Consider the following 23,678-nt stretch of genomic DNA (forward strand, 5'->3'; position numbering starts at 1 on the left):
AGCAGTGAGGAAAGTTACAAAACACCAGGTAAAGCACAAACCAGATTAAATTTCAAGCTTATTTCCTAGCTCCTCTAAATTGGTAGGATTGAGAATGCTAAAGTGTTCCTAGTTATATTAAGGAGGTAAAAGAAAACTATAGAACACTGAAAAAAGAGATGGAGAAAGACATAAACAGATGGGAGAGCATGCCATGTTCATGAATTGGTAGAAACAACATCATTAAAATGTCCATACTACCCAAAACACTCTATAGATTCAATGCACTCCCCATTAAAATACCAACAGCATATTTCCCAGATCTAGAACAAACTTTCCAAAAATTCATCTGGAATAAAAAAAGACCCCAAATAACTGCAGCAATCCTGAGAAATAAGAACAAAGTAGGTGGGAACATATTACCAGATATCAAGCTCTATTACAAAGCCACTGTTTTCAAATCTGCCTGGTACTGGTACAACAACAGACATATAGATCAATGGAATAGAATAGAGAACCCAGAAATTGACTCAAGCCACTATGCTCAATTAATATTCAACAAAGGAGGCATGAACATACAATGGAGTCAAGACAGTTTCTTTAATAAATGGTGTTGGGAAAATTGGACAGATACATGCAAAAAAATGAAACTAGACCACCAACTTAAACCATACACAAAAATAAACTCAAAATGGATAAAGAACTTAAACATGAGATGGGAAACCATAAAAATACTAGAGGAATCCACAGGCAGCAAAATCTCAGACATATGCCAAAACAATTTATTCACTGATACTGCTCCTTGGGCAATAGAAACTAAAGAGAAAATAAACAAATGGGACTACATCAAAATAAAAAGCTTTTGCACAGCAAAGGAAATCATCAACAAAACAACAAGAAAGCCCACTTCATGGGAGAACATATTTGCCAATGATATCAAAGATAAGGGTTTAATCTCCAACATTTACAGGGAACTCATACAACTTAACAAAAGGAAGATAAACAACCAAATCAAAAAATGGGCAACATACCTAAATAAATACCATTTGAAAGAAGACAGAAGGAAGGCTAAGATTCATATGAAAACATGTTCAAAGTCACTAATCATCCGAGAGATGCAAAGCACACCTTTCAGAATGGTTCTCATCAACAAATCAACAAATGACAAATGCTGGTGAGGATGTGGAAAAAAAGGAACCCTCCTCTACTGCTTGTTGGAATACAGACTGGTGTAGCCACTGTGGAGAATAGTATGGAATTTCCTCAAAAAACTAAAAATGGAACTCCCATTTGATCCAGTGATCCCACTTCTAGGAATATATTCAAAGAAATTAAAAGCATCAATTAGAAAGGATATATGCACCCCCATGTTCATAGCAGCACAATTTATAATAGCTAAGCTTTGGAAACAGCCTAAGTGCTCATCAGCAAATGAGTGGATTAAAATATTGTGGTACATCTACACAGTGGAATACTATGCTGGTTTAAAAAAGAAGTTCTTACCATTTGCAACAGCATGGATGAAACCGGAGAGCATTATGCTAAGTGAAATAAACCAGTCAGAGAAAGATAAATATCACATGATCTCACTCATTTATGGATTTATGGAATATAGTGAACAACATAAACTGATGAACAAAAATAGGTCCAGAGACAGAGAAACATCAATCAGACCATCAAATCTCAGAAGAAAGGTAGGGGAGAGTGGGGGTAAGGGGAGGGATATAAGCCTAGGCATGCATATAAGCCTAACCAATGGATACAGACAACAGGGGAGTGAAGGCATGAGTGGGGGGGATAGGGGAGGTAATGGGGGAATAAGGACACATATGTAACATGTTAATAAAGAAATTTAAAAAAATAAAGTGTTCCTAGTTATTATATATCTTGACTAGAAAGGTACTAAAGTTTTTTTATTATTGTATTTAATTCTCTACAAGCTATACATTTTATTTTCTTCACCTGAGGATATGCTTTTTACTGATTTTACATAGAGGAAGGAAGAGAGAGAGGAGTGGGGAGAGGGAGAGACAGAGAGAGAGAGAGAGAGAGAGAGAGAGAGAGAGAGAGAGAGAGAGAGGCGCAACCTTTTTCATGTACTGGACAACACTCCAACCAACTGACCCACACTGGCCAGGAAAAAGGCACTAAACGTTTTGTGTGACATCTGAGAAGAGCTGGGGAAAGCAGACCTTTCCTATTCTGCTGGATATGAGGCTCCATCTTAACAATGTGGACCTCTAAACAAACCTTCAGAGAAGGACCCTTTGTGATATAAAAAGTACAGTGAAAAACAATCTCTTACTTTGAAGAGATCTGACAATATTTGAAAATAATAGACATAGTTGGAAGATTGCTTTTGCCTGATCTGCTCAAAATAACAGCAGTTGCAGCAAGCATGTCAAACTTGAGGCCCGCAGTTCACATGTGGCTTACAAGGAATATTTTTGCAGCCCAGCCAATATAAAGGTATGTAAGAAACGTTTTAATGACAATTTCATAACTTGATTTTTACAATATCCTTTTATACATAATTATTAATAACGAACTACAATGTACCCTAATGACTGATTACTATAATCACGTTGCATTCATTTCCCTTAGGATTTTACGGGCAGGCACACCATTTCTCTCCACTAATACTAGTAGTGAATATTTTAGCAGCCAATTGCCACGTCATTAGTCTTGTACTGACTTGTTTGGTGTGTGCAACAGGAAATATTTTGCTTTTGAAGAAAAAGAAAAATAGGTTTATTTGCATTGCGCTTAATTTGTGCAATTATCAGTGTCTGGTAAGTTAATATTCAAGAAAAAATATTACTTTTTATTAAAATGTTCTATTATTTTATGTTAACAATTACACATTTATGTCAGCTCTTTGTATTCAGCATATCTCTATAAAAATAAATATGTTTCTATGAAAATTGAAGCTTTTAATTTTTTGCAGCCCACATAAACTTAAACCTTGTTTATTTGGCCCGTGTTAGACTTTGAGTTTGATACGCTTGGATTACAGCTTCATGTGGTGACAGTAGTGAAAGAAATGGTGGGAGGAAGGGGAGAGAAAGCCAGCCTGCTAATGGCTGATATGTTGTTTCTCCCTCTTGTAAATTTATGTTTCAAATTAGGAAATAACGCTAGCACCCTTACAGGAGTCAGGAAGACTGCCTTTCTTAGAACCAGGTCTAAATTGTGCTCATACAATACCAAGACAATGATAAAACTTTATAGTAAATATGATAACAATAACAATAATTATAGTTGTGGGCTTTTGGGAAGCAACAGGGATGTTATTAAATGCTACTACAGAAATAATAAAACAACCATAATTCCACTTTACATGTGAACAGCTCTCTACAGTTTATAAAGTATTTGCTTATAAATAATCTCATTTAATCCTCAGGATTAGGGAGGAGATAGGTATTTTTCCTTTCAAATTTTACAACACCTGTGAGTCTCACAGAACAAATAGGTAGGTGTAGGCATTATTAACACCAAAGAATGGGATAAATGTAGAAGTTACAGAGAAGACGGATTCAGCCTCTCTCATATTATCAACTCATTCCCTTTAAACTTCAGGGGCAATTACCAATCATCTTTGTTTCTGACAAAATCAAATAAGAAATATATTAATTATAGGCAAAGGCCTCAATTTACAGTCAGGGCTGCTGTGTGTGGTTATGTAGGTTATGCCCTGCACAAGGAATCTGACTGAGTAGGCATGAGGGCCAAAATTCAGTTCATTCTCTGCTTCTTTAACCATGAGCTCTGATGGAGGTTTTGATCCAATGGGACAAAAGAGCATCCATTCACAAGACAGAACACTTGTGGTATTGCAATTACCCTGAAAAGGTTCTTTTGCTAATTCTCACAAAGGCTAGCAGGAGGCCTCACTAACAAAGTGCTTTAGAAAACTTTTCAAATGGCTATTTCAAGCCCTCCTCCATTCTCCTCAACTTCTTGCCTATCAATGCTTGGCTGATTGTGAAATCCTTTCAATTTGGGATTATCAGGTTGTTGAACTATTTAGGGATTCCTTTAAATCCCTCTAAATGGGGAATTCTTCATTACAATATGATGTTAAGTAAATTGGAGAAAATCAGAATGGCTTTCTTTTATACTTCCAAAAATCAGATATAGTATTACTATCTCATTGCCAGAAACCTGGCTTAATTCTTCCCATCTGTTGAAAATTTTGTGCATAAAAATAATAACAACAATAACAATGGCTAATATTTTTTGAGAGTTCATTATGTGGTATCATTTTGCAAGGACTTTATATAGACCACCTCACTCAACTCTTGCAACATCTGCAACATTGTTATAAAGTAAGGGTGATAATTATTTAATGTACTTTATGAAAGAGACTTCTGAAGCTGAGGGTAAATAACTTGCCCAATGTCACACAGCTAGGGAATGGGAAAGCCAGGATATATATTCAGCTTGTTGTAAGGCAGAGACTCTAAAACCCAGGCATGTACCAAAATTCCCTGAAGGACATGGTAAAACACAGATTGCTGGGTCTTTCATAGTTTCTGATTCGTAAGGGCTAGGTTAGGGCCCCAACATTTTATTTCTAAACAGTCATAGTGGTATTGATGCTGCTGGTCCAGGGTCCAACTTGGAGAACCATTAGTCTAATGAAAAACTTATGCTCTACTGTAAGCATGCCAAATTCAAAGGCTAACATGGGCCAACTAAACAAGGTTTAAGTTTATGTGGGCAGTAAAAAATCAAAAGCTTCAATTTTCATAGAAACAAATCTTTAGGAGAAACCAAGATGGCAGCATATGTAAATACATAAACTGCTGCCTTGCACAACAATTTCAAAACTACAGCTAAAAGACAAAATGGACATCATCCAGAACCACAGGAAGGCTGGCTGAGTGGAAATTCTACAATAAGGGAAGGGGAAAGCAAACTGAGACTCAGAGGAACTGCAGAAGGTAGAGGTACAGAGTCATGTGTATGGAGAGAGGATTGACTGCTGAGTGCATGAGTGGCTTTCTCAATTGGGAGGGAGACAAAAGCTCCAAACTTCTCTGAACTACAGTTCTGGGCAAGACTCTGGAGACCCAGACTCATTTGGGGAGAAACTGGACTGTCTGGTAGTGGGCGAAACTTGAGGGTGGCTTTCTCTCAGGGGTGCTTGCAGTGATTATCGAGGGACACTGAGACCCAGAGGCCTCTTAGGGCAGGGCTTATGGGAAACTATTGCTGTCTGCTCCGCCCTGAGACTCTGCCCCATCCAAGTTGAGCACAGAGGTTTTTGCAAGTCTTGTCTCAGAAGGGTGTCTCTAGCACAGAAGTTCTCCCATAGTAGACACAGCTGATCCTCACAGCCAATTGGCCTGGAAGTCAATTCCTACCAGTGATAACAACAATCAAGGCTTAACTATAACAAGACTGTGCACACAGCCCACAAAGGGGTGCAAAAAGAGTGTCCACCTCAGGTAACTGGGGAGGCTGAGCCACTGCGCCCTATAAGACACCTAGCACACACAAAGCCACTCTGTCAACTCAGGGAAGCAGCCAAAATATGGAGACAAAGAAACAGGTCACAAATGAAGGAAATGGAGGAAACTAAACCACTGGATATAGAGTTCAAAACCACGGTTATAAGGTTTTTCAAGAATTTTCTAGAAAAGGCTGATAAATTTAGCAAGACCCTCAAGGATATGAAAAAGGATAAACTATAAGCATACCCTGACTGAAATAAAAAATAATATACAGTGATCAAATAGCCAACTAGAGGATTGCAAGAATCAAGTCAAATATTTGAAATGCAAAGAAACAAAAAACACCCAACCGGAAAAGCAAAATGAAAAAGAATCCAAAAACTTGAAGATAGTCTAAGAAGCCTCTGGGACAACTTCAAGTGTACCAATATCCAAATTATGGGGGTTCCAGAAGAAGAGAGAGCAAGATACTGAAAACCTATTTGAAAAAATAGTGACTGAAAACTTCCCCCACCTGGTGAAGGAAATAGACTTACAAGTCCAGGAAGTGTACAGAACCCCAAACAAAAGGAATCCAAAGAGGACCACACCAAGACACAGCATAATTAAAATACCAAGAGCAAAAGACAAAGAATATTATAAGGAGCAAGAGAAAAACAGTTACCTACAAGGGAGCATCCATACGATTGTCAGCTGATTTTTCAACAGAAACTATGCAGGCCAGACGGGAGTGGCAAGAAATATTCAAAGTGATGTATAGCAAGAAACTACAACCAAGATTACTCTACCCAGCAAAGCTATCATTCAGAATTGAAGGTCATATAAAGAGCTTCACATATAAGAAAAAGCTAAAGGAGTTCATCACCACCAAACCAGAATTATATGAAATGCTGAAAAGTATTTTTTAAGAAGAGGAAGAAGAAAAAGATAAAGATAAAAATTCTGAACAACAAATACATATCTATCAGCTTGTGAATCTAAAAACCAAGGGAGTAAAAAATCTGATGAACAATATTAACTGGTGAATATAATAGAATCAGGGGCATAGAAAGGGAGTGGACTGACAATTCTTGGGGGGAAAGGAAAGTGGGGGTGCGGGAAGAGACTGGACAAAAAGCGTACACCTATAGATGAAGACAGTGGGGGGAGGTAAAGGCAGAGGGTGGGGTGGGAACTGGGTAGAGGAAAGCTATGGGGGGATAAAGAGAAACAATTGTAATCGTCTGAACTATAAAGATTTATAAAAAAACAAACTGTAGGTTTATTTTAATAGTGACATGCTGAATACAAAGGGCTGAAATAAATGAGTAATCATTAACATAAAATAATTGAACATTTTAATAAAAAATATTTTTTGAATATTAACTTACCAGACAGTGAATAACTAACTGCACATATTAATAAGCATAACAGAAATAAACCTATTTTTCTTGTTCTCTGAAAGTGAAATATTTCCTGTTTCACATGCTAAACAAGTCAGTCCAAGACTAATGATGTGACAATCGGCTGCTAAAATATTCGCTACTGGTATTAGTGGAGAGAAATGGTGTTCCTGCACATAAGGCGCCTATGGGAAATGAATGAAACATGATTATAATAATCATTCATTAGGGAACATTATAGGTAGTTATTAATAATTATGTAAAGCAGGATATTGGAAAAATTAAGTAATGAAATTTTTATTAAAAGGTTTGTTACATACTGTTATATTGACTTGGCCACAAAAATATTTGTTGTGAGCCACATGCAGCCATGCTTGCTCTACTGTCTCCTGTCCACTTGAGGTATGCCCCTAAAGCATTCTCATTGGAGATCTCTTGTGTTCTGTGTATGGTATATAATTTAGCCCTTCCATTTGTCTTTCTTAATTTTTTTGATCCATTGATGGAATTATTTTAAGTGCCTTAGGGTACCAGGCCCTGTTTTTCTAACGGTCATTACAATAATGATAATGATATTGTCAAAAGTCTTAGTCCTGGTAAGGAATAGGATTTGGTATAGATAAATGAAGGTAAATATAAACGATAAAGGAAAACTTGTTCTCATAAATGTGTCCACTATCAGAAATTATGAACTTATTGAAGACCCAGCACAAGAGGAAATCTCTAAAATTCTAGGTTTCCTGCATTTAACAGGCCTTATTTGTATAGCAGTTTAGGAAAGTTGAAGAAAATATATCTTGCAAGATGTGGAGGCCTAGTAAAACCTTATCTCAAGCTGGGCAGCAATGCAAATGCAAAAATTGTGCTTGCACTACCAGTTTTATGTGGTGCGAAAAAAAACACACACACAAAAAAAACACAAGGTCTGATGCACCTAGAATGGTCATTGACTATAATATGTGTTTGACATCATGTTGAGCTACTTGGAGCATCATTAGTGGCAGCTAAGAAAGTGGTGGTCTCAACACTTCAAGTGAAATGTGTGGGGTCTCCTTAGCCAATAGAAATAGCCACACACTGCCTAGTCCAGTGTTCTTAAAGTATGCTTTGAGGGCTTCCTATTCTGTGGGGTGGGGCTGGGAAACATGCAGATTCTAGACCTTCCTATCCTCTTTTTATGTATCAATTTTATAGACTGGGTTGGGAAAAACTGAGAGCAATAGGACAGGAACGTACTTCTTTCACAGTGTGGCCAGATGGGATAAGTCCTGAAGAAATGTGAGACTTAGGATAAATTACACTGCATGCACCCCTCCTCCCATGACCTGACTGCCATTCCCTGTCTCTCAACATTTGTTAGAATAAATTAGGTTAAAATAGATGTCAGTAATAGTAAATGTCACAAAATGGTTAAAATGAAGAGCAAGTACAATAGAATGGGGGTTTCTGTGGGTTCAGAGCAATATCATAGGCTCACAATATAAATATAACTCTTAAGGACTTTTTCAGCACATGCTAGTGGAAGCATTTCCATCTCATTATGTGCGATCCTGGGCCCAGTTTCCTCCACTAAGGACTATAGAACCAGTAATCTGTGAGAAATTTAAAAAGCAAACTTTGCCTTCTAAGAAACATAGTTCCTCTATCTCAAGGAATTATTGGACAGAGTATTTCAATATAGAAAGATAAGTAGGAGTTGATTGACTTGGTGATTGGCTTTTCCTAGAGTTTCACTATATTTCCTGTTGCTAGTGTTGAGGGTGAAAGAGAGGTCTTGGACAGCCTGCCATAGTGGTTACCACAGTATAAACACATAGAGCTGCTAGACAGCTTGAGTCAAGCTTGGGTAACTCAGAGAACATGCTAATATTATATCTTGGTGAGATGGGATTTCAGGAGAATATATCTCCTGGTCTTTGTTTTGGTTATGGAGTGGCTTGACTATTAATAATCAGAATGGAAATTTACAAATTGGTATTATTCAACATATACCTGCTGACCCAGGCATTGTCTAGGATTTAATATTTCTGTCCACTAATCCTTTCCAGACAACAACTTACAGGTAAAAATCCCATTTTAATGAATGTAATTTTGAGATAAAACTACTTAGTAAAATCATCATGTAGACCAGATGTATCCACAAATCCCTGCTCATGAAAACTATATTAAATATAATATATTTAGTTATATTAAATTAAGATGCTGTTGTTTGAATTCAGGATTTAAACTTTTTACTTTAATTATGTTCAATAGCAGGATCTTGCCATGCAAAAAAAAAAAAAAAAAAAAAAAAAAAGAGAAACTTATGATTATTCCCTCTCAAGGCTTTCATTGCTTTCTCTGTAAAATAATGAGTGTGAGAAGAGCTAGATAGTCTTTCCAATTATAAAACTTCTGACTTTTTGTCTCAACTGTCATCAGTATAGGCCAATGAAAGGAAAATAAAATGGATTCAGGTTGAGGGTAAAGTCTTGAGAATACTTATGATACTAAGCATTAAAGACAGCCATGATAGTATCTACCTGCCCAGCAACTATCTCTTCAAAAATTTTCTCCATACTAACAACTCAAATATGCTATGTCTTTTAAGGAAACAACAAAAGATACCCACGTGTACAACCTCTCTTTCTGAAATTTTCAAATATTCATTTAAACAATGTTTATCCAGTGCATAATATGTACTAAAATAGTATGTACGAGATAGCACACAGTAACAGGAGCTCACAGTTTCATAGTGGAGTCTGACATAAATAGGGACAAAACATCTTGTATGTGCCATGACAGAAGTCAGTTCAGAGTACAATGGAGCTCTAAACCAATGTCGTAAGTCAATGCCCTGGAAAAAAGTCTGTATGAAGATTTGTGTGAAGGAAGGTTATTGGGTATATGCTGAAGTACATCACCTGTAAGAGGGAGAAAGCAGAAAGAAATGGGCAGAAAGAAAAAACGAACTGGTCATAGTTGCAGCTAAGGTCTAGTACCAACAGGAACTTTCAAGCTGGAATGGCCCTCCAGAATTGTCCAGAATTGAGGTAAGGATTCTTGGCCTTTAAATCTCCATATTGACTAGTCATTGGGTACAAACTGATGCAGAGAAAGGGGTGCAGTGTGATAATGATTAACAGTTAGCATTTCTGGGGTGGGAATTGGGGAGGAAGCCCTGATTTTTGTAGCATTTGCTTATTTCAATGGTGTAATCACTGCCACCATGCCAAATTTCATGTTACAAATATGACATTAACTAGTTCACAAAATCCCTGAAAATTTAACCATAAACTCTTGTGAACCAGCACAAGCTGACTCCAGCACACTAATGATGGGATGTGACTTTGGGATATGTGGCTTTTCTTGGCTGAGGTAAATTCCCAGAGAGGCATCAGCTATTATCTCCTAACACCCACAGTAATTAGGAGAATGAATTCCATCTGGATGGCCCACCATAACATCGATTACATGTAGTGTATTTTAAAATTATTTCATATATTTTCACCAACACTATTTAGCTCTTTCCATCCAGTGAAGTGATTTTTAGTATTTTGCTAAGTAAATTAAATGGAATTCTATTTCTATTGGGTAACATTGATTGAATCATCTAAATTCTGCTTTTGTAGAAGTCAGTTGTCAATACTGAGATATTTGCCAAGGATACTATTGGAAAAACTGTACAACTAACTGAAATACTTAACTCAATTTTTTCCCATCAATGGACCTGTTTGGATGAATTTGACCAAACTGATTCATGTTTAGTAATATAGATAAATATAGGGAATTGGAAGCCTTTAGTTTTAGTTTCTTTCTAAATCTAACCCTTGCCTTATAAACCTCTTTGGCACTCCATTTTCTTATTATACAATACTAGAGGCCAAGTGCATGGATTCCTGCACTGGTGGGGAGTGTGGCCTGCAGGGATTGTCCTGCTGTGTGATTGCCACTCATCCTGGTCAGCTGAGTGGTGCTCCCACTGTGGAAGCATAGTGATCACCAGGAGGCAGCTCCTACATTTAGTGTCTGCACCCTGGTAGTCAGTGCACATCATAGCAACTGGTCAAACGGTTGTTCTGGTGGTTCTGCCTTTTGGTCACTGGGCCTATATATATATATATATATATATATATATATATATATATATATATATATATAGTATATATTATATACATATACATATACATATACATATACATATACATATACATATACATATACATATAGATGCAATTATGCACAAGGGAGACTCAATGGGATGTGACCTTGGGATATGTGGCTTTTGTATGGCTCATAAACTAGCTCCTAGGATATCCTGAGAGTATTTGAAGGAATATTTGAGCACCAATACCTGTAGAACCCCTTAGGGTAATTATATTGAAGGAGATAATGGTCATTCAGAAACAGGTCATGGTGTGTGTGTGTGTGTGTGTGTGTGTGTGTGGTATTTAAATCAACTTCATAACTTACTAGTTATACCTTAAAAGTGAAGATTACTAGCTTTAGCTCAAAGGGGAAACTTTCTGGGGGTATTTAACAAGTGCAAAGAAGGTTTTTGAAAATAGATAAAGCAATGTGTAAATGCCAAAGACCAGTCACTGAAATTAGTTTAAAATAGCCACATCCTAGGATTAAAGCTTCCCATTTAAGCATGTATAATTAATATTTACCAATGGCAATAGAATCTTTTCCTTTCTTCAAGGAGTTCAGAATACTTGTCAGTCATTATCTAATTACTAGTAAATTATTCAATGTATCTGTGAAATGCATTGGAATTTACATTTTAAAGATGTGGGTACTGAAGCATAAGTGGGCTTACACTAAACCCATTTGGCATGCCTAAAAGCAAAATTGGATATGACTTCCAGTTTTATGATTTGGTTGCCATTCTTCAACCATGGCTCCCTCTATTCCATTTTATTTTAGCATAGCCTTGCTAACTAGCATAGTTTCATAAGTCTAGGAATAATTAAATTGAGTGCAAATAATTTAAATTATAGAAAAGTTAGATTTTTAAAAGTTGGACTTATTCATAATATTAGTAGCACTTATAAGCGAGTGTAAGTTAGTGCTATTCATTGTCTATAATGACTTTGGTATGGTTGGGAACAGTTGGTCAACATCTATTGGGACATATTTAGGAACTTGGCAATAAAAATCGACAGTGGCTAGTGGAATGTCTCTATCCTCTCCTTTTAGCCTTCTTATTATCTTACCTAATAGTAGAGAAATGTGTAAATTGACCATACCTTTGCTACACCCACAGCCAATCAGAGGGAGTATGCAAAGTAACCCAACAAAGATGGCGGTTAATTTGCATACATACCCGGGTCCAGGGAACCTTCTCAGTACCCAGGTCACTCCCAGCCAGCCATCAGGCAGAAGTTTTAAGCTTGGGAAGGGGCTGAGCCTGCGATCAGATGGGCGGGGTTCCCTTCCCAAGCCTAAAGCCTAAGGTGGAGGCTTTAGGCTTCGGGAGGTGCCAGGGGAAACCCCTTCCCAAGCCTAAACCTGGGACAGGGGCTTTAGGCTTGGGAAGGGGCTGAGCCTGTGATCAGAGGTGTGGGGGGACACCTTCCCAAGCCTATAAACCTGTGGTACAGGCTTTTGGCTTGGGAAGGGGCTGAGCTTGGGATTGGAGGGAAGGGGAAAATATCAATGGAAACATCCTCAGGTGAGGATAAAAAGAAAAATAAAGTAAGAAATGTCATATCCACCCTTACTGGTTTGGCCCAGTGGATAGAGTGTCAGCCTGCAGACTCAAGGATCCCAGGTTTGATTCTGGTCAAGAGCATGTACCTTGGTTGCGGGCACATACCCAGTAAGGAGTGTACAGGAGGCAGCTGATCGATGTTTCTCTCTCATCGATGTTTCTAACTATTTATCCCTCTCCCTTCCTCTCTGTAAAAAATCAATAAAATATATTTTTTTAAAAAGGAAAAGAAATGTCATATCCTATGAAAGACACATCTTGAAAATGCTTAAAGAAAGTTGTCATTTTTTCATGGTGAAGGGATTGGAGGCTGTGTTGATGAAAATACCTTTGTTGCTGCAATGACTGGCAGTGGCTGCAGCACTGGGGTGATGGGGCTGGCACCTTCCCCTGATCAGCCCAGTCCCCTCAAACAAAGGGAGGACAGACTGTGGCTTAGGTCCACTCCCAATAGGGAGCATGCTTAAGCCATCCATAGGGCATCCCCTGAGGGCTCCCAGTATGTGAGAGGGGGCATGCTTGGCTGAGGGACCCCTCCCCAGTCCATGAATTTTGTGCACAGGGCCTCTAGTAAGTATAATGATAACTATTGCTTATTGAGTGGTATGTGCTAGCACATTATATTAATTGCTTCTTTAATTGTCACTATGACCCATAAAGCACATATTTATTATCTCCATTTTGTGAATGAGACAGATAGAGATTAAGTAATTTACCTAAGGGTATACAGCTAATAACTGATGACATTAGGATATAAACCTAGGCATTCCAACCCTAATGCTTCTTTATTATTCTATCTCCTCTTTGTTATATTTATTGTTATTCCTATCTACTTTAGATTCAGCAGCTGTAGACATATTGTTCTTGTCCCCATGCCTTATCCAGAGTCCCTTAAACATACCTCACCCTCAGATATGGGCTTCTAATCCTGCACATCTTGGAGGCATAAGATAGAAATCATTTACAAATTGATTATAACACATTTATTTACTTCTCCCAATCTGTAGTTTTGGGCAATATATTTACTGACATATTGCTGCCATAACCTTCGTGCTTTGTTACAGTAATCATCATTTGTATGCATTAGGCCTTGATTGTGAGAGGGACTGAGAAATATGCCTTGGAATGGGCTCATGATCTTTAAAAACAACTGATGAAACCTATGTCTTTGTTCCCTATGATGCCTTGCTCTACAATTTACCTTATAAGCATACTTCCCACCAGGTCCCAAAGAGTAATCCAAAACTCTGGGAAGCCTGTGATGCTGTGTTGACCATTACAGTGGAGTCCCAAAAAAAGACCTATCAAGCATATATAGAAGGAATTAGAGGTAAAATTCTTGAGAAACTGGAGTCAGATTAAGTAAGCACAGATTCACAAGAAACTAAAAAATCATGAAGGTAAGTATTTTTCCTATCAAGAGCCTCTATTCCATAGGAAACCTAATCAGTAACAGGCAATCACACATAAATGAAAAACACCATTTGTTTGCAGAAGGCATTTATAAAACAAATATGTATTATACTCTTGGAGATCTTTTCTCACCTTCAAGCAACTCACAATGACAGCATACAGCCATGAAGATTAAATAAAATATATTTAAGAACGGAGCAATAAAACTGTAATATAGAATAGTGCTGTTCAAAGGGGCCTAGTAAAAAGAAATCTTGTTTCTGACCCAATTTCTGAACCAATTCAACAATAAGACAAGAGAGCTGGTATATAAGAGGACATTACCTTTATTATTGATAAATCTTATATTAGAAAGTTTGGCTTCTATTTGTAGGTATTTGACCTTCCCACTAATGAATCTGAGGATTAATCTGATGTCTCCATCGAGTCATCAAAATTACTAGACCACCATATTCCTGCCCTATGGCAGCATACCTTTTGTAAAATGTACAGCCTGGAGAAGCATAGAAGAGCACATGTTTAGTTCTCTTTCCAAACTAACCAGTCCAATTAAATCACTTCTCCTTTGTGGGAAGAATTAAGTAAGGGAGAAAAGAAAGGTCAAGTGTCTTTTGCTAATAGAGCTACCTCTATATGAAAGAAATAATTTGGAATTAGAAAGACTTACTACCTTCTATCATATAAAAAACAATATTTAAATGAATGCATGTATAAATCATTGTCTTTTAAGGGCAAAGGAATGAAAAGGAATGGGGAGGGGGAAAACAGAGAAAAGAATAGAGAGTAAAGGCAAAAACAAGGAGGAAAAATACACACACGAAAAAAGATGAGGAATATAAGAAGAATATGGGGAGGCCAAAGATGCCAGTTAGATTAGAGGCCAGATGTAGAAGGCAGTAATTTTCAGGAGTATTTAGAATGACACATAGATAAGTTTTAAGTGCTCTAGCATTTTCTAGCATACTGTATTAATTATAATGCTTTTGGCTGTAAGTAACAGACAGCCCAACACAAAATGATCCAAGTAATTTTCTTTTTCAAAATTTGAAGCTATGGGAGATTCAGTCAGTTGTTCATCAGCTCAATGATGTCTTCAGTGAATCAGCTTCTTTTCATCTTTCTACTTTACAAGTCATAGAATGCTAGCTTGACCTTATGATCTGGTTGCTCTCATGTGCCCAAGATGGCTGCCACAGTTCCAGACATCACATACAGCTGGACTTGTCTACAGACAAAAATGGGGAATGTTCCTCTTACAGAAGCTCTTCAAGCAAACTTCTCCCCACATGGTCCTGGTCACAATCTTGTCCCATTCTCATACTTAACCCAATAATTTAGAAAGATGAATGAGACCACTGTCTCATTAAACAAAATGTGAACAAAATCACATTATCCATGATATATATTCCCTTTTTTTATGCACTCTTTATTTCTTTATCCCGTGGACTGCTTCTCTCTCTGAATAAGTGATTCAGATGACACTTAGGTTTACTTATCTCTTTCTCTCTTGAGTATTGATAGCAAAAATTTTATTGATTCTTGTTCTGATGAAAAAAAGCGACTAGCAGAACTATTAACAGTGCTGGACACACATACACACACACATATTTAATGGAATACAATTAATCAATTTGGTCAAGAATTGCAAGGATTCCTCAAATTGCTAAGAATGGTTGTTCAGAACAGTTGTTTGGTGTACTCATAGGCAAGCCACAATATAGTTGATCCTTATATTTTTTGACAATGATATGGCATCACATAGATATAGACTAAATTGTCTTTGTATTTTAATTACAGGATTTAGGGAAAGAGGAATGTGTGTGTGTGTGTGTGTGTGTGTGTGTGTGTGTGTGTGTGTATTATCTTACCTAATAATAGACAAACATGTAAATTGACCATACCTCCACTACACTCAATTAGAGTGAGTATGCAAATTAGAAGGCTAAAGATGGCGACCGCCCAGTTGCTCCAGGCACTGAGTAGCTAGACAGGGCAGGATGCCTGCTATGAGAGGGAGGGTGGGGGGCAAAGGGATCTACAGCAGTGGAGTGCTGCAGCGAAGACAATACTGCAGACTCTGGAGTCTGCAGCGAAGATGAACATGGCAGACTTTAGCTGGAGCAAAGGCCTGGGTCCTGGGTGCTGGAGGAAAATTGGTGCTGGAAGCCAAGGGAAGGAAGGCCTAATGCACGAATCTCTTTGTGCAATGGGCCTAAAGTAAATATATATGAGCAGATGTTTTGATACAAAAAAATTCAGACATTCTCTTAATATTTGAGCCAATCTCTTTGAGCTTGTGGAAAAGATAATTAAGGCAAAAAAAGAGCTACCATTAGCTTGGTTGCTAGGCAGCCTGTACTCAGCTTTAGACAAGAAAATAGAGCTAAAAATACTCTAAAGCTTATAAAAAGCTTGTTTAGAATCTTGTTTAGATGCACTTCCACCCCCACTTTGCAGGTGCCTAATCTTTACCTTCATAACCAAAGAATGATAAAGAGTGAGACAATTATCTTCACATTTGTGATAAACAAAGCTTCCCTACCCCCATTCCTAAATTATGCTGTTTTAAGGTCTTTTTGAAGGCAGCTGGTATAGCAGAAAGAGCATATAATGAGATAGATAAACTCTGGTAAATCTCAGCTCTCATTCTTTTTTTTAAATTTCTTTGTTGATTTAGGTATCACATATTTGTCCTCATCCCCCTATTCCCATCCCAAACCCCTCCCCACCCATGCCCCCACCCCCTGTTGTCCATGACCACTGGTTAGGCTTATGTGCATGCATACACGTTTTTTGATTGATCTCTCCCCCTTTCTCCCACCCTCCCCTACCTTCCCTCTAGGTTTGACAGTCTGATGGATGCTTCCATGTCTCCGGATCTGTTTTTGTTCATCAGTTTATGTTGTTAATTAATCCCCCTAGAAGAGTGAGATCATGTGATACAAGAAATACACTTACAAGAACTGAAAATTAGACAAGCAATAATGGTTATGCTAAGAGGCAAATGAACCAGTCTGTAGGGAGTTTCTTTCTGGGCCAATAGTTATTTTGAGTCCCAATTTCAATGTCAAACAGTTTCTTATGTATACATTTCAGCAATGATAATTCAGTTATGGATGGTGGACAAATGGTGGTGATGCAGATCTGACCCTCTCTAGTTTGGTCCTGGGCAACCTGCAGCGATGCACAGTGATGACTGCCAGTATGGCAAGGTGTCCTCAGCATCTTCCATCTCTGGACTGTTTCTCTTCTGTCTTCATGGCTGGAGCAGTCCTGCAAATTTCTCTCTGTTGCAGGAATCCACATGGTCTTGGAGTTGTTTTCTGAAAATATACAAAAATATTCTCAACCAAAAGTTAATAAAGGAATATTTTCTATAAATTTGACTTGGGATCCTTTTTCATTTTTTGCCCAAACGATTTTCCTTTGGCTTGTTTTGACACCATTTGTGTTTTTTATGGGTGTCTTGCTGTTAGCATTACAAATGAAAGTTAATTTTCTAAAGTATAAATTTTCTAGATGTAATTTACTTACAGGATATTTTTCCTTACATGATATTCTTCTACTACCCCCACTTTTTTTAATTTAAATATTAGGAGGCTTTTGGAAATTTTATAATGTAGTCTTGATAGGTTTTAAATTTTAATTTTTGCACTAAAGTATGACTGCTATAGGTTCATTACATGTTACATATTTTTACCATGAGTTGAACTAACAATAAAAATTTTAGTTAATACTTTAGGAACAGCCTTTTGTCCAGTGAAATCAATTTTTCTAATACTCGCTTATTTCTCAGCTCTCATTCTTATTAGTTGTGTGTCCTTGGGCAAGGTAGTTAGACTTTTTTTTTTTTTCAATTACAATTTATGTTCAGTATTCTTTTAGGTGGATAGCATAGTTTCAGGTGTATAGCATAGTGGTTATATTACTTAGACATTTTAAAATATGTTTTTATTGAATTTTAGATAGAGAGTAAGGATGAGGGATAGAGAGATATAAACATTGATGGGAAACATCATTATCAGCTGCCTCTTGCATGCCCCCTTCTGAGAATTGAGTCCACAACATGGGCATGTGTCCTAACCAGGAATCAAATCTCTGACTTCTTTGTCCATGGGTATGCACTCACCCACTAAGCCATACTTGCCAGGCTACTTAGACTTTTTGAGTCTCAATTTTTCTATCTGTAAAATTGATTAGTGGTCTACTTCTTCTAAGATTACTGTGAATATTAAACAAAGTAATGCTGTGCAAAGTGTCTAGCAGAGTGCCTGTCTAAGAGCTACCTTGCTTTGGGCCAGAATGATCTTTTTGATATGATTTAGCATTAAATTACAATCTGACTTCAGCTTCCTACTTTCTTGTTTACTAATAACTGGTAGAAACACTCAGTAGTTCTAGCTTTCAAAATTATTTTACTTTTAACATCCAAATGGTATTTTCTAAGATCAAATTTTGTAATTAATGTTCGCTTATTTCTAGGCTCCTGTGTTGTTGTTTTTCCTATTCAGTCAACAGATCAGCAACTATTTATTGAGTACCTGCTATGTGCCACACACTATGTTGAACTCCAGATAGAATAGTAAACAAGACAGGATTTTTGTCAGTTGTATGTTGGAGTCAGTCCAGAAAAGTCAATTGTGTGAAAATTGTTAGAGCAACACAGTTATATTTTGTGGTTACAATGCACAACTGATAAAAAATCTTGTGGTAGATACTGAAAATATTTGGGGGAGCACTTTGTAAACTATATGATTGTCTAACCACTATGCTATACACCTGAAACTAATACAAAATAATATTGAATGTAAACTGTAATTTAAAAATAAAAATACAAACACAAATGTTAATAGTGTGCATCTTTTCTCAATTCAGTGTCAGTGGCATCATGATGGTAGCTTGAATCAGGCATTGAGAATATTTCCACTACAGAAATTGATAAGTGCTCCAAGTAAGAGGTTTTTTTTTCCTTTCTCATGGAGATGATAAACATTTGCTAGCACATCATTTGTCCCTACTCTTATGGGGCTTAAATTCTAGTGAGAGATATAGGTAGTAAGTGATTCAATAAAAATATGAAAAACATTGCTGTATTTTTGCTTTGCCCAATAACTTACAGTGGAATTGAAATATCTGCACAAAGGCTATATTGCCTATTGCAATGGTTTGCAACCTCTTTTCTTCTATACCCTTGCTTCTTTAAAAAGTAAAACAGACAAAAAATAAAACCATAAAAGTGATAAATACACATAATTTTAAAAGTCAATAAATGCTAAAAGTTTTGTATCACCAACAAAGCAGTCCTAAGACTTCCCCCGAACCTTTATCAGAAGCAACACTTTCATGTATTTTAAGTCTCTATTTTGGTATTTACTTCTACATTTACTGCCACTGGTCTCTTGATTTGTCAATTTTGGTCATTATTCATCGGTTTTCTTCTATAGTTGAGAATTGTTATTTCATATACTTATCTTTTTTAAACCTTCAATATAGTTATATCACAATCTTTTTATTTAGTTTTTTAATATTGTACCTATGTAAATATAATTCATAGCTGATCAATGTGGTATATTATGGTAATAATTCATTTTACATATAACTTTTTATTTTTACTGGATTCATAATTACTGTATTTTTAAAATTATTTATCTTAATTTAAATTTGTAAGTCTTTCAGCACTGTCTGATAAAGCTATAGAAACTTCGAAAAACAATTTTATATATGATAAAACCAGTTAAATCGCTTATCAATTTCATTTGTTTTTCCTGAGGCTTTCTGTTCTCTTTCTATTCCAATCTAAACTTTTGCACAACTATTGTGGTAAGATTTCCCTTTTCATGTCTCTGGAAATTCCTTTCTTCTTTCTTATGTGCTGGATCCACTGCTTTGTGAATCTTTTGTATCCCATTTTCTTACTTTACTCATTCGGTGGAGCACATCCTCTAATAGCTTCTAAGAGAGGTATACAGGAGGTAAACTTTTGAGATTTTGCATGTCTGAAAGTCATTATTCTATCTTCACTTTTGATTTTTGAATATGTAAATCTAGGTTAAAAATATATTTTTTCTCAGCAATTTGAAGACATGGCACATTGGCTTCTAGTTTCCACTGTTGGTGTTGATAAATCCAATGTCATTCTCATTCCTGATTTTGTGATGCAACCTATTTTAACTCCTTATCTACCCCAGAAGCTATTAAGATTATCTCTTTATACTTGATAATATGAAATTTCATGATGATGTCTGATATATATTATGCTGTACATTTGGTGGAGACTTTCAATCTAGAAGCTTATCGTGCATAAAAAATTTTCTTGTTGTTTATTTGATAATTTCCTTAATATTGTCTTTGTTATCTCTGGAAGTATTCTTTGTTGGATATAAGATTGCCTGGGTTAATTTTCTTTTGTCTTATTATTTCTCTTGTGTTATCATATCTTTGTTTTTCATTTTTCTTTCTGGAAGAATTTGTTAGAACTCTTTTACTAATTTATAAACAAAATTTGCTATCACAGTTTTAATTCCAAGAATCAACTTTCATTGTTTGGTTATTTTATTTTAATAACATTCTGCATTTGTTTCATGAGTATAGTATTTTCTCTTATTTCTTTGAAGATGTACATTATAGTTCCCTTGAAGTTATCTTCTCTCTGTATTTTCCTCAATTCCTAATTTTTCATGCTCCTTTATTTTGATGTTTCTATTTTATTTTTGGAGCTTTCCTTAAATGTTTGGTGATTCTGCCTGCCTGTTTACCCTTAATACTTAAAGTTCTAAGTGAAATAAGCCAGTCAGCGAAAGACAAGTATCACACGATCTCACTCATATGTGGAATCTAATTAATAAAATAAACTGATGAACAGAGTGCATTCAGAGACATGGAAGCATAGAATAGGAGGTGGAAATCTCAGCAGATGGTTGGGAGGTAATCAACCAAAGACCTTGTATGAATATATGCATAAATCAAGGACATAGACAATAGGGTGATGAAGGTCTGGGTAGGGTGGGCTGGAGGGGTCAATAGGGGGAAAAGGGGGATATAGGTAATACTTTAAACAATAAAGATTTGTTTGTATTTATTTATTTATTTATTTATTTATGTATTTATGTATTTATGTATTTATTTATTTTCATAGCACACATTTATTACACACTTAAATTTTGCCAGACATTGTTATAAGCAGCCTACATACATTAGTTCATTTTTTGTTCCTTTAAAAAAATCTAATAAATTTTTATTGTTCAGATTATTACAATTGTTCCTCTTTTTTCCCCCATAGCTCCTGTCCACCAGGTTCCTACCCCACCTTCTGCCCTTACCTCCTCCCACTGTCTTCATTCATAGGTGTATGCTTTTTGTCCAGTCTCTTCTCGCACCCCCACTTTCCTTTCCCCCCAAGAATTGTCAGTCCACTCCCTTTCTATGCCCCTGATTCTATTATATTCACCAGTTAATATTGTTCATCAGATTTTTTATTCCCTTGGTTTTTAGATTCACAAGCTGATAGATATGTATTTGTTGTTCAGAATTTTTATCTTTATCTTTTTCTTCTTCCTCTTCTTAAAAAATACTTTTCAGCATTTCATATAATTCTGGTTTGGTGGTGATGAACTCCTTTAGCTTTTTCTTATATGTGAAGCTCTTTATCTGACCTTCAATTCTGAATGATAGCTTTGCTGGGTAGAGTAATCTTGGTTGTAGTTTCTTGCTATACATCACTTTGAATATTTCTTGCCACTCCCGTCTGGCCTGCATAATTTCTGTTGAAAAATCAGCTGACAATCGTATGGATGCTCCCTTGTAGGTAACTGTTTTTCTCTTGCTCCTTATAATATTCTTTGTCTTTTGCTCTTGGTATTTTAATTATGCTGTGTCTTGGTGTGGTCCTCTTTGGATTCCTTTTGTTTGGGGTTCTGTGCACTTCCTGGACTTGTAAGTATATTTCTTTCACCAGGTGGGGGAAGTTTTCAGTCACTATTTTTTCAAATAGGTTTTCAGTATCTTGCACTCTCTCTTCCTCTGGGACCTCCATAATTCTGATGTTGGTATGCTTGAAGTTGTCCCAGAGGCTTCTTAGACTATCTTCAAGTTTTCGGATTTTTTTTTCTTTTTTCTTTTCCAGTTGAGCGTTTTTTGTTTCTTTGCATTCCAAATCTTTGAATTGGTTCTTGCAATCCTCTAGCCTGTTTTTAGGTCTTTGTATAATAGTTTTTATTTCAGTCAGTGTATGCTTAATTTCAGTTTGTTCTGTTTCATATTCTTGAGGGTCTTATTAAATTTATTGGCATTTTCTAGGAAATTCTTGAAAAATCTTATAACCGTGGTTTTGAACTCTATATCCAGTGGTTTAGTTTCCTCCATTTCCTTCATTTGTGACCTGTTTCTTTGTCTCCACATTTTGGCTGCTTCCCTGAATTGATGGAGTGGCTTTGTGTGCTAGGTGTCCTAGCAGGGCCCAGTGGCTCAGCCTCCCCAGTTACCTGAGGTGGACACTTTTGGTGTGCCCCTTTGTGGGCTATGTGTTCAGTCTTATTGACATTAAGCCTAGATTGTTGTTAGTATCACTGGGGAGGGGGAATTGACCTCCAGGCCAATTGGCTGTGAGGATGAGCTGTGTTTCTGCTGGGAGAGCTTCTGTGCTCAGCTTGGATGGGGTGGAGTCTCAGGGCTGAGCAGACAGCCTTGGTTTCCCATCAGCCCCGCCCTACAAGGCCTCTGTTTCTCAGTATCCTATGGCAATGGCTGCACACACCTCTGAGAGAAGGCTGCCCTTGAGTTTCTCCTGCTGCCAGACAGTCCAGTTTCTCCCCGAATGGGTCTGTGCGTTTAAAGTCTCACCCGGAATTGGAGTTCAGTGCAGTCAGGAGGTTTTGTTTCCCTCCTGAATGAGAAAGCTGGCCATGTGCTTGCTGCCCGCCCTCTCTGAGCAACAGGAGTAAGCCAGCTGCATATTCAGCTGCCTGCCCTTTCCATGTACACAGGTCTCTACACTTCTGTCCTCCACAGCTCCTCTGGGTCTCAGTGTCCTTTTATCATTCCTTTAGTTGCAGAATTTCCACTCAGTCAGCTTTCCAGTGGTTCTGGACAATGTCCTCTCTGTCTTCCTGTTGCAGTTTTGAAATTATTGTATGAGGCAGCAGTATAGGTGTTTACCTATGCGATAACAGATTTTTTTCCTCTTTTTTTTTTTGACAATATCTGTAGGTCTGGCCTGTTGGGCTACTCACTTTATTCAGAGAAGACTGCTCTAATCTCGTTCCCGCTGTCATGTATTCTAGGAACCACATTAGGGGAAGAAGACTGGGACTCTTCATCATTAAGTATGAAGACTTTAACGCCATGTCTCTTTTTCTGTGTGGCCCACGTAACTCGCAAAGGAATACAAAGGAAGGTGGTAGGACACTTTCCTTTGGACCAAGTGTCCCAGATCTGAAACCGGTCTGAATTAATTTGACCTCTTTTCCATGGAGATCTGACTGTTCTTAGTAGAAATGCGGATGGTGATGTCTCACTGATCTTTACACAGACAATCAAGTAGCCCTCCCTCTTTTAGAGCTCTGCCTCACAAGAACTTCCATAGTAATTGGTGCCTCTAATTCCTAAGCCTTTCTGAGATTCTCAGAGGGCAAATCTGCTTGTTGCTTACCAATATTCACCTCTTCAAGTACTTAGGTTTAATCACCCTCCACTCTGCTAAATTAGTTGCCAGCAGCTTTTCATCTTCATTTTCTGTGGTTTAGAGTTACAGAC

General features: G+C 37.1%; 1 protein-coding gene and 1 long non-coding RNA gene across 2 annotated transcripts in view; both read left to right on the top strand.

Moving 5' to 3' along the window:
- LOC311615240 overlaps window positions 1–23,678 on the top strand; it is a 974,758-nt gene that overhangs the window by 581,076 nt on the left and 370,004 nt on the right. The window lies entirely within an intron of this gene.
- The window catches only part of GUCY2F (guanylate cyclase 2F, retinal), a gene marked incomplete at both ends in the record, with an annotated part of 108,828 nt that overhangs the window by 7,512 nt on the left and 77,638 nt on the right, over window positions 1–23,678 (top strand). Inside the window, 3 exon segments of the mRNA XM_084870838.1 lie at window positions 2,967–3,025; window positions 13,603–13,653; window positions 13,656–13,874. Of these exon segments, the coding sequence (XP_084726964.1) occupies window positions 2,967–3,025; window positions 13,603–13,653; window positions 13,656–13,874 (329 nt within the window).

This window comes from Pipistrellus hanaki (genome assembly GCF_964339955.1).
Source record: "Pipistrellus hanaki genome assembly, chromosome: X".
In the NCBI taxonomy this organism is placed as follows: Eukaryota; Metazoa; Chordata; class Mammalia; order Chiroptera; family Vespertilionidae; genus Pipistrellus; species Pipistrellus hanaki.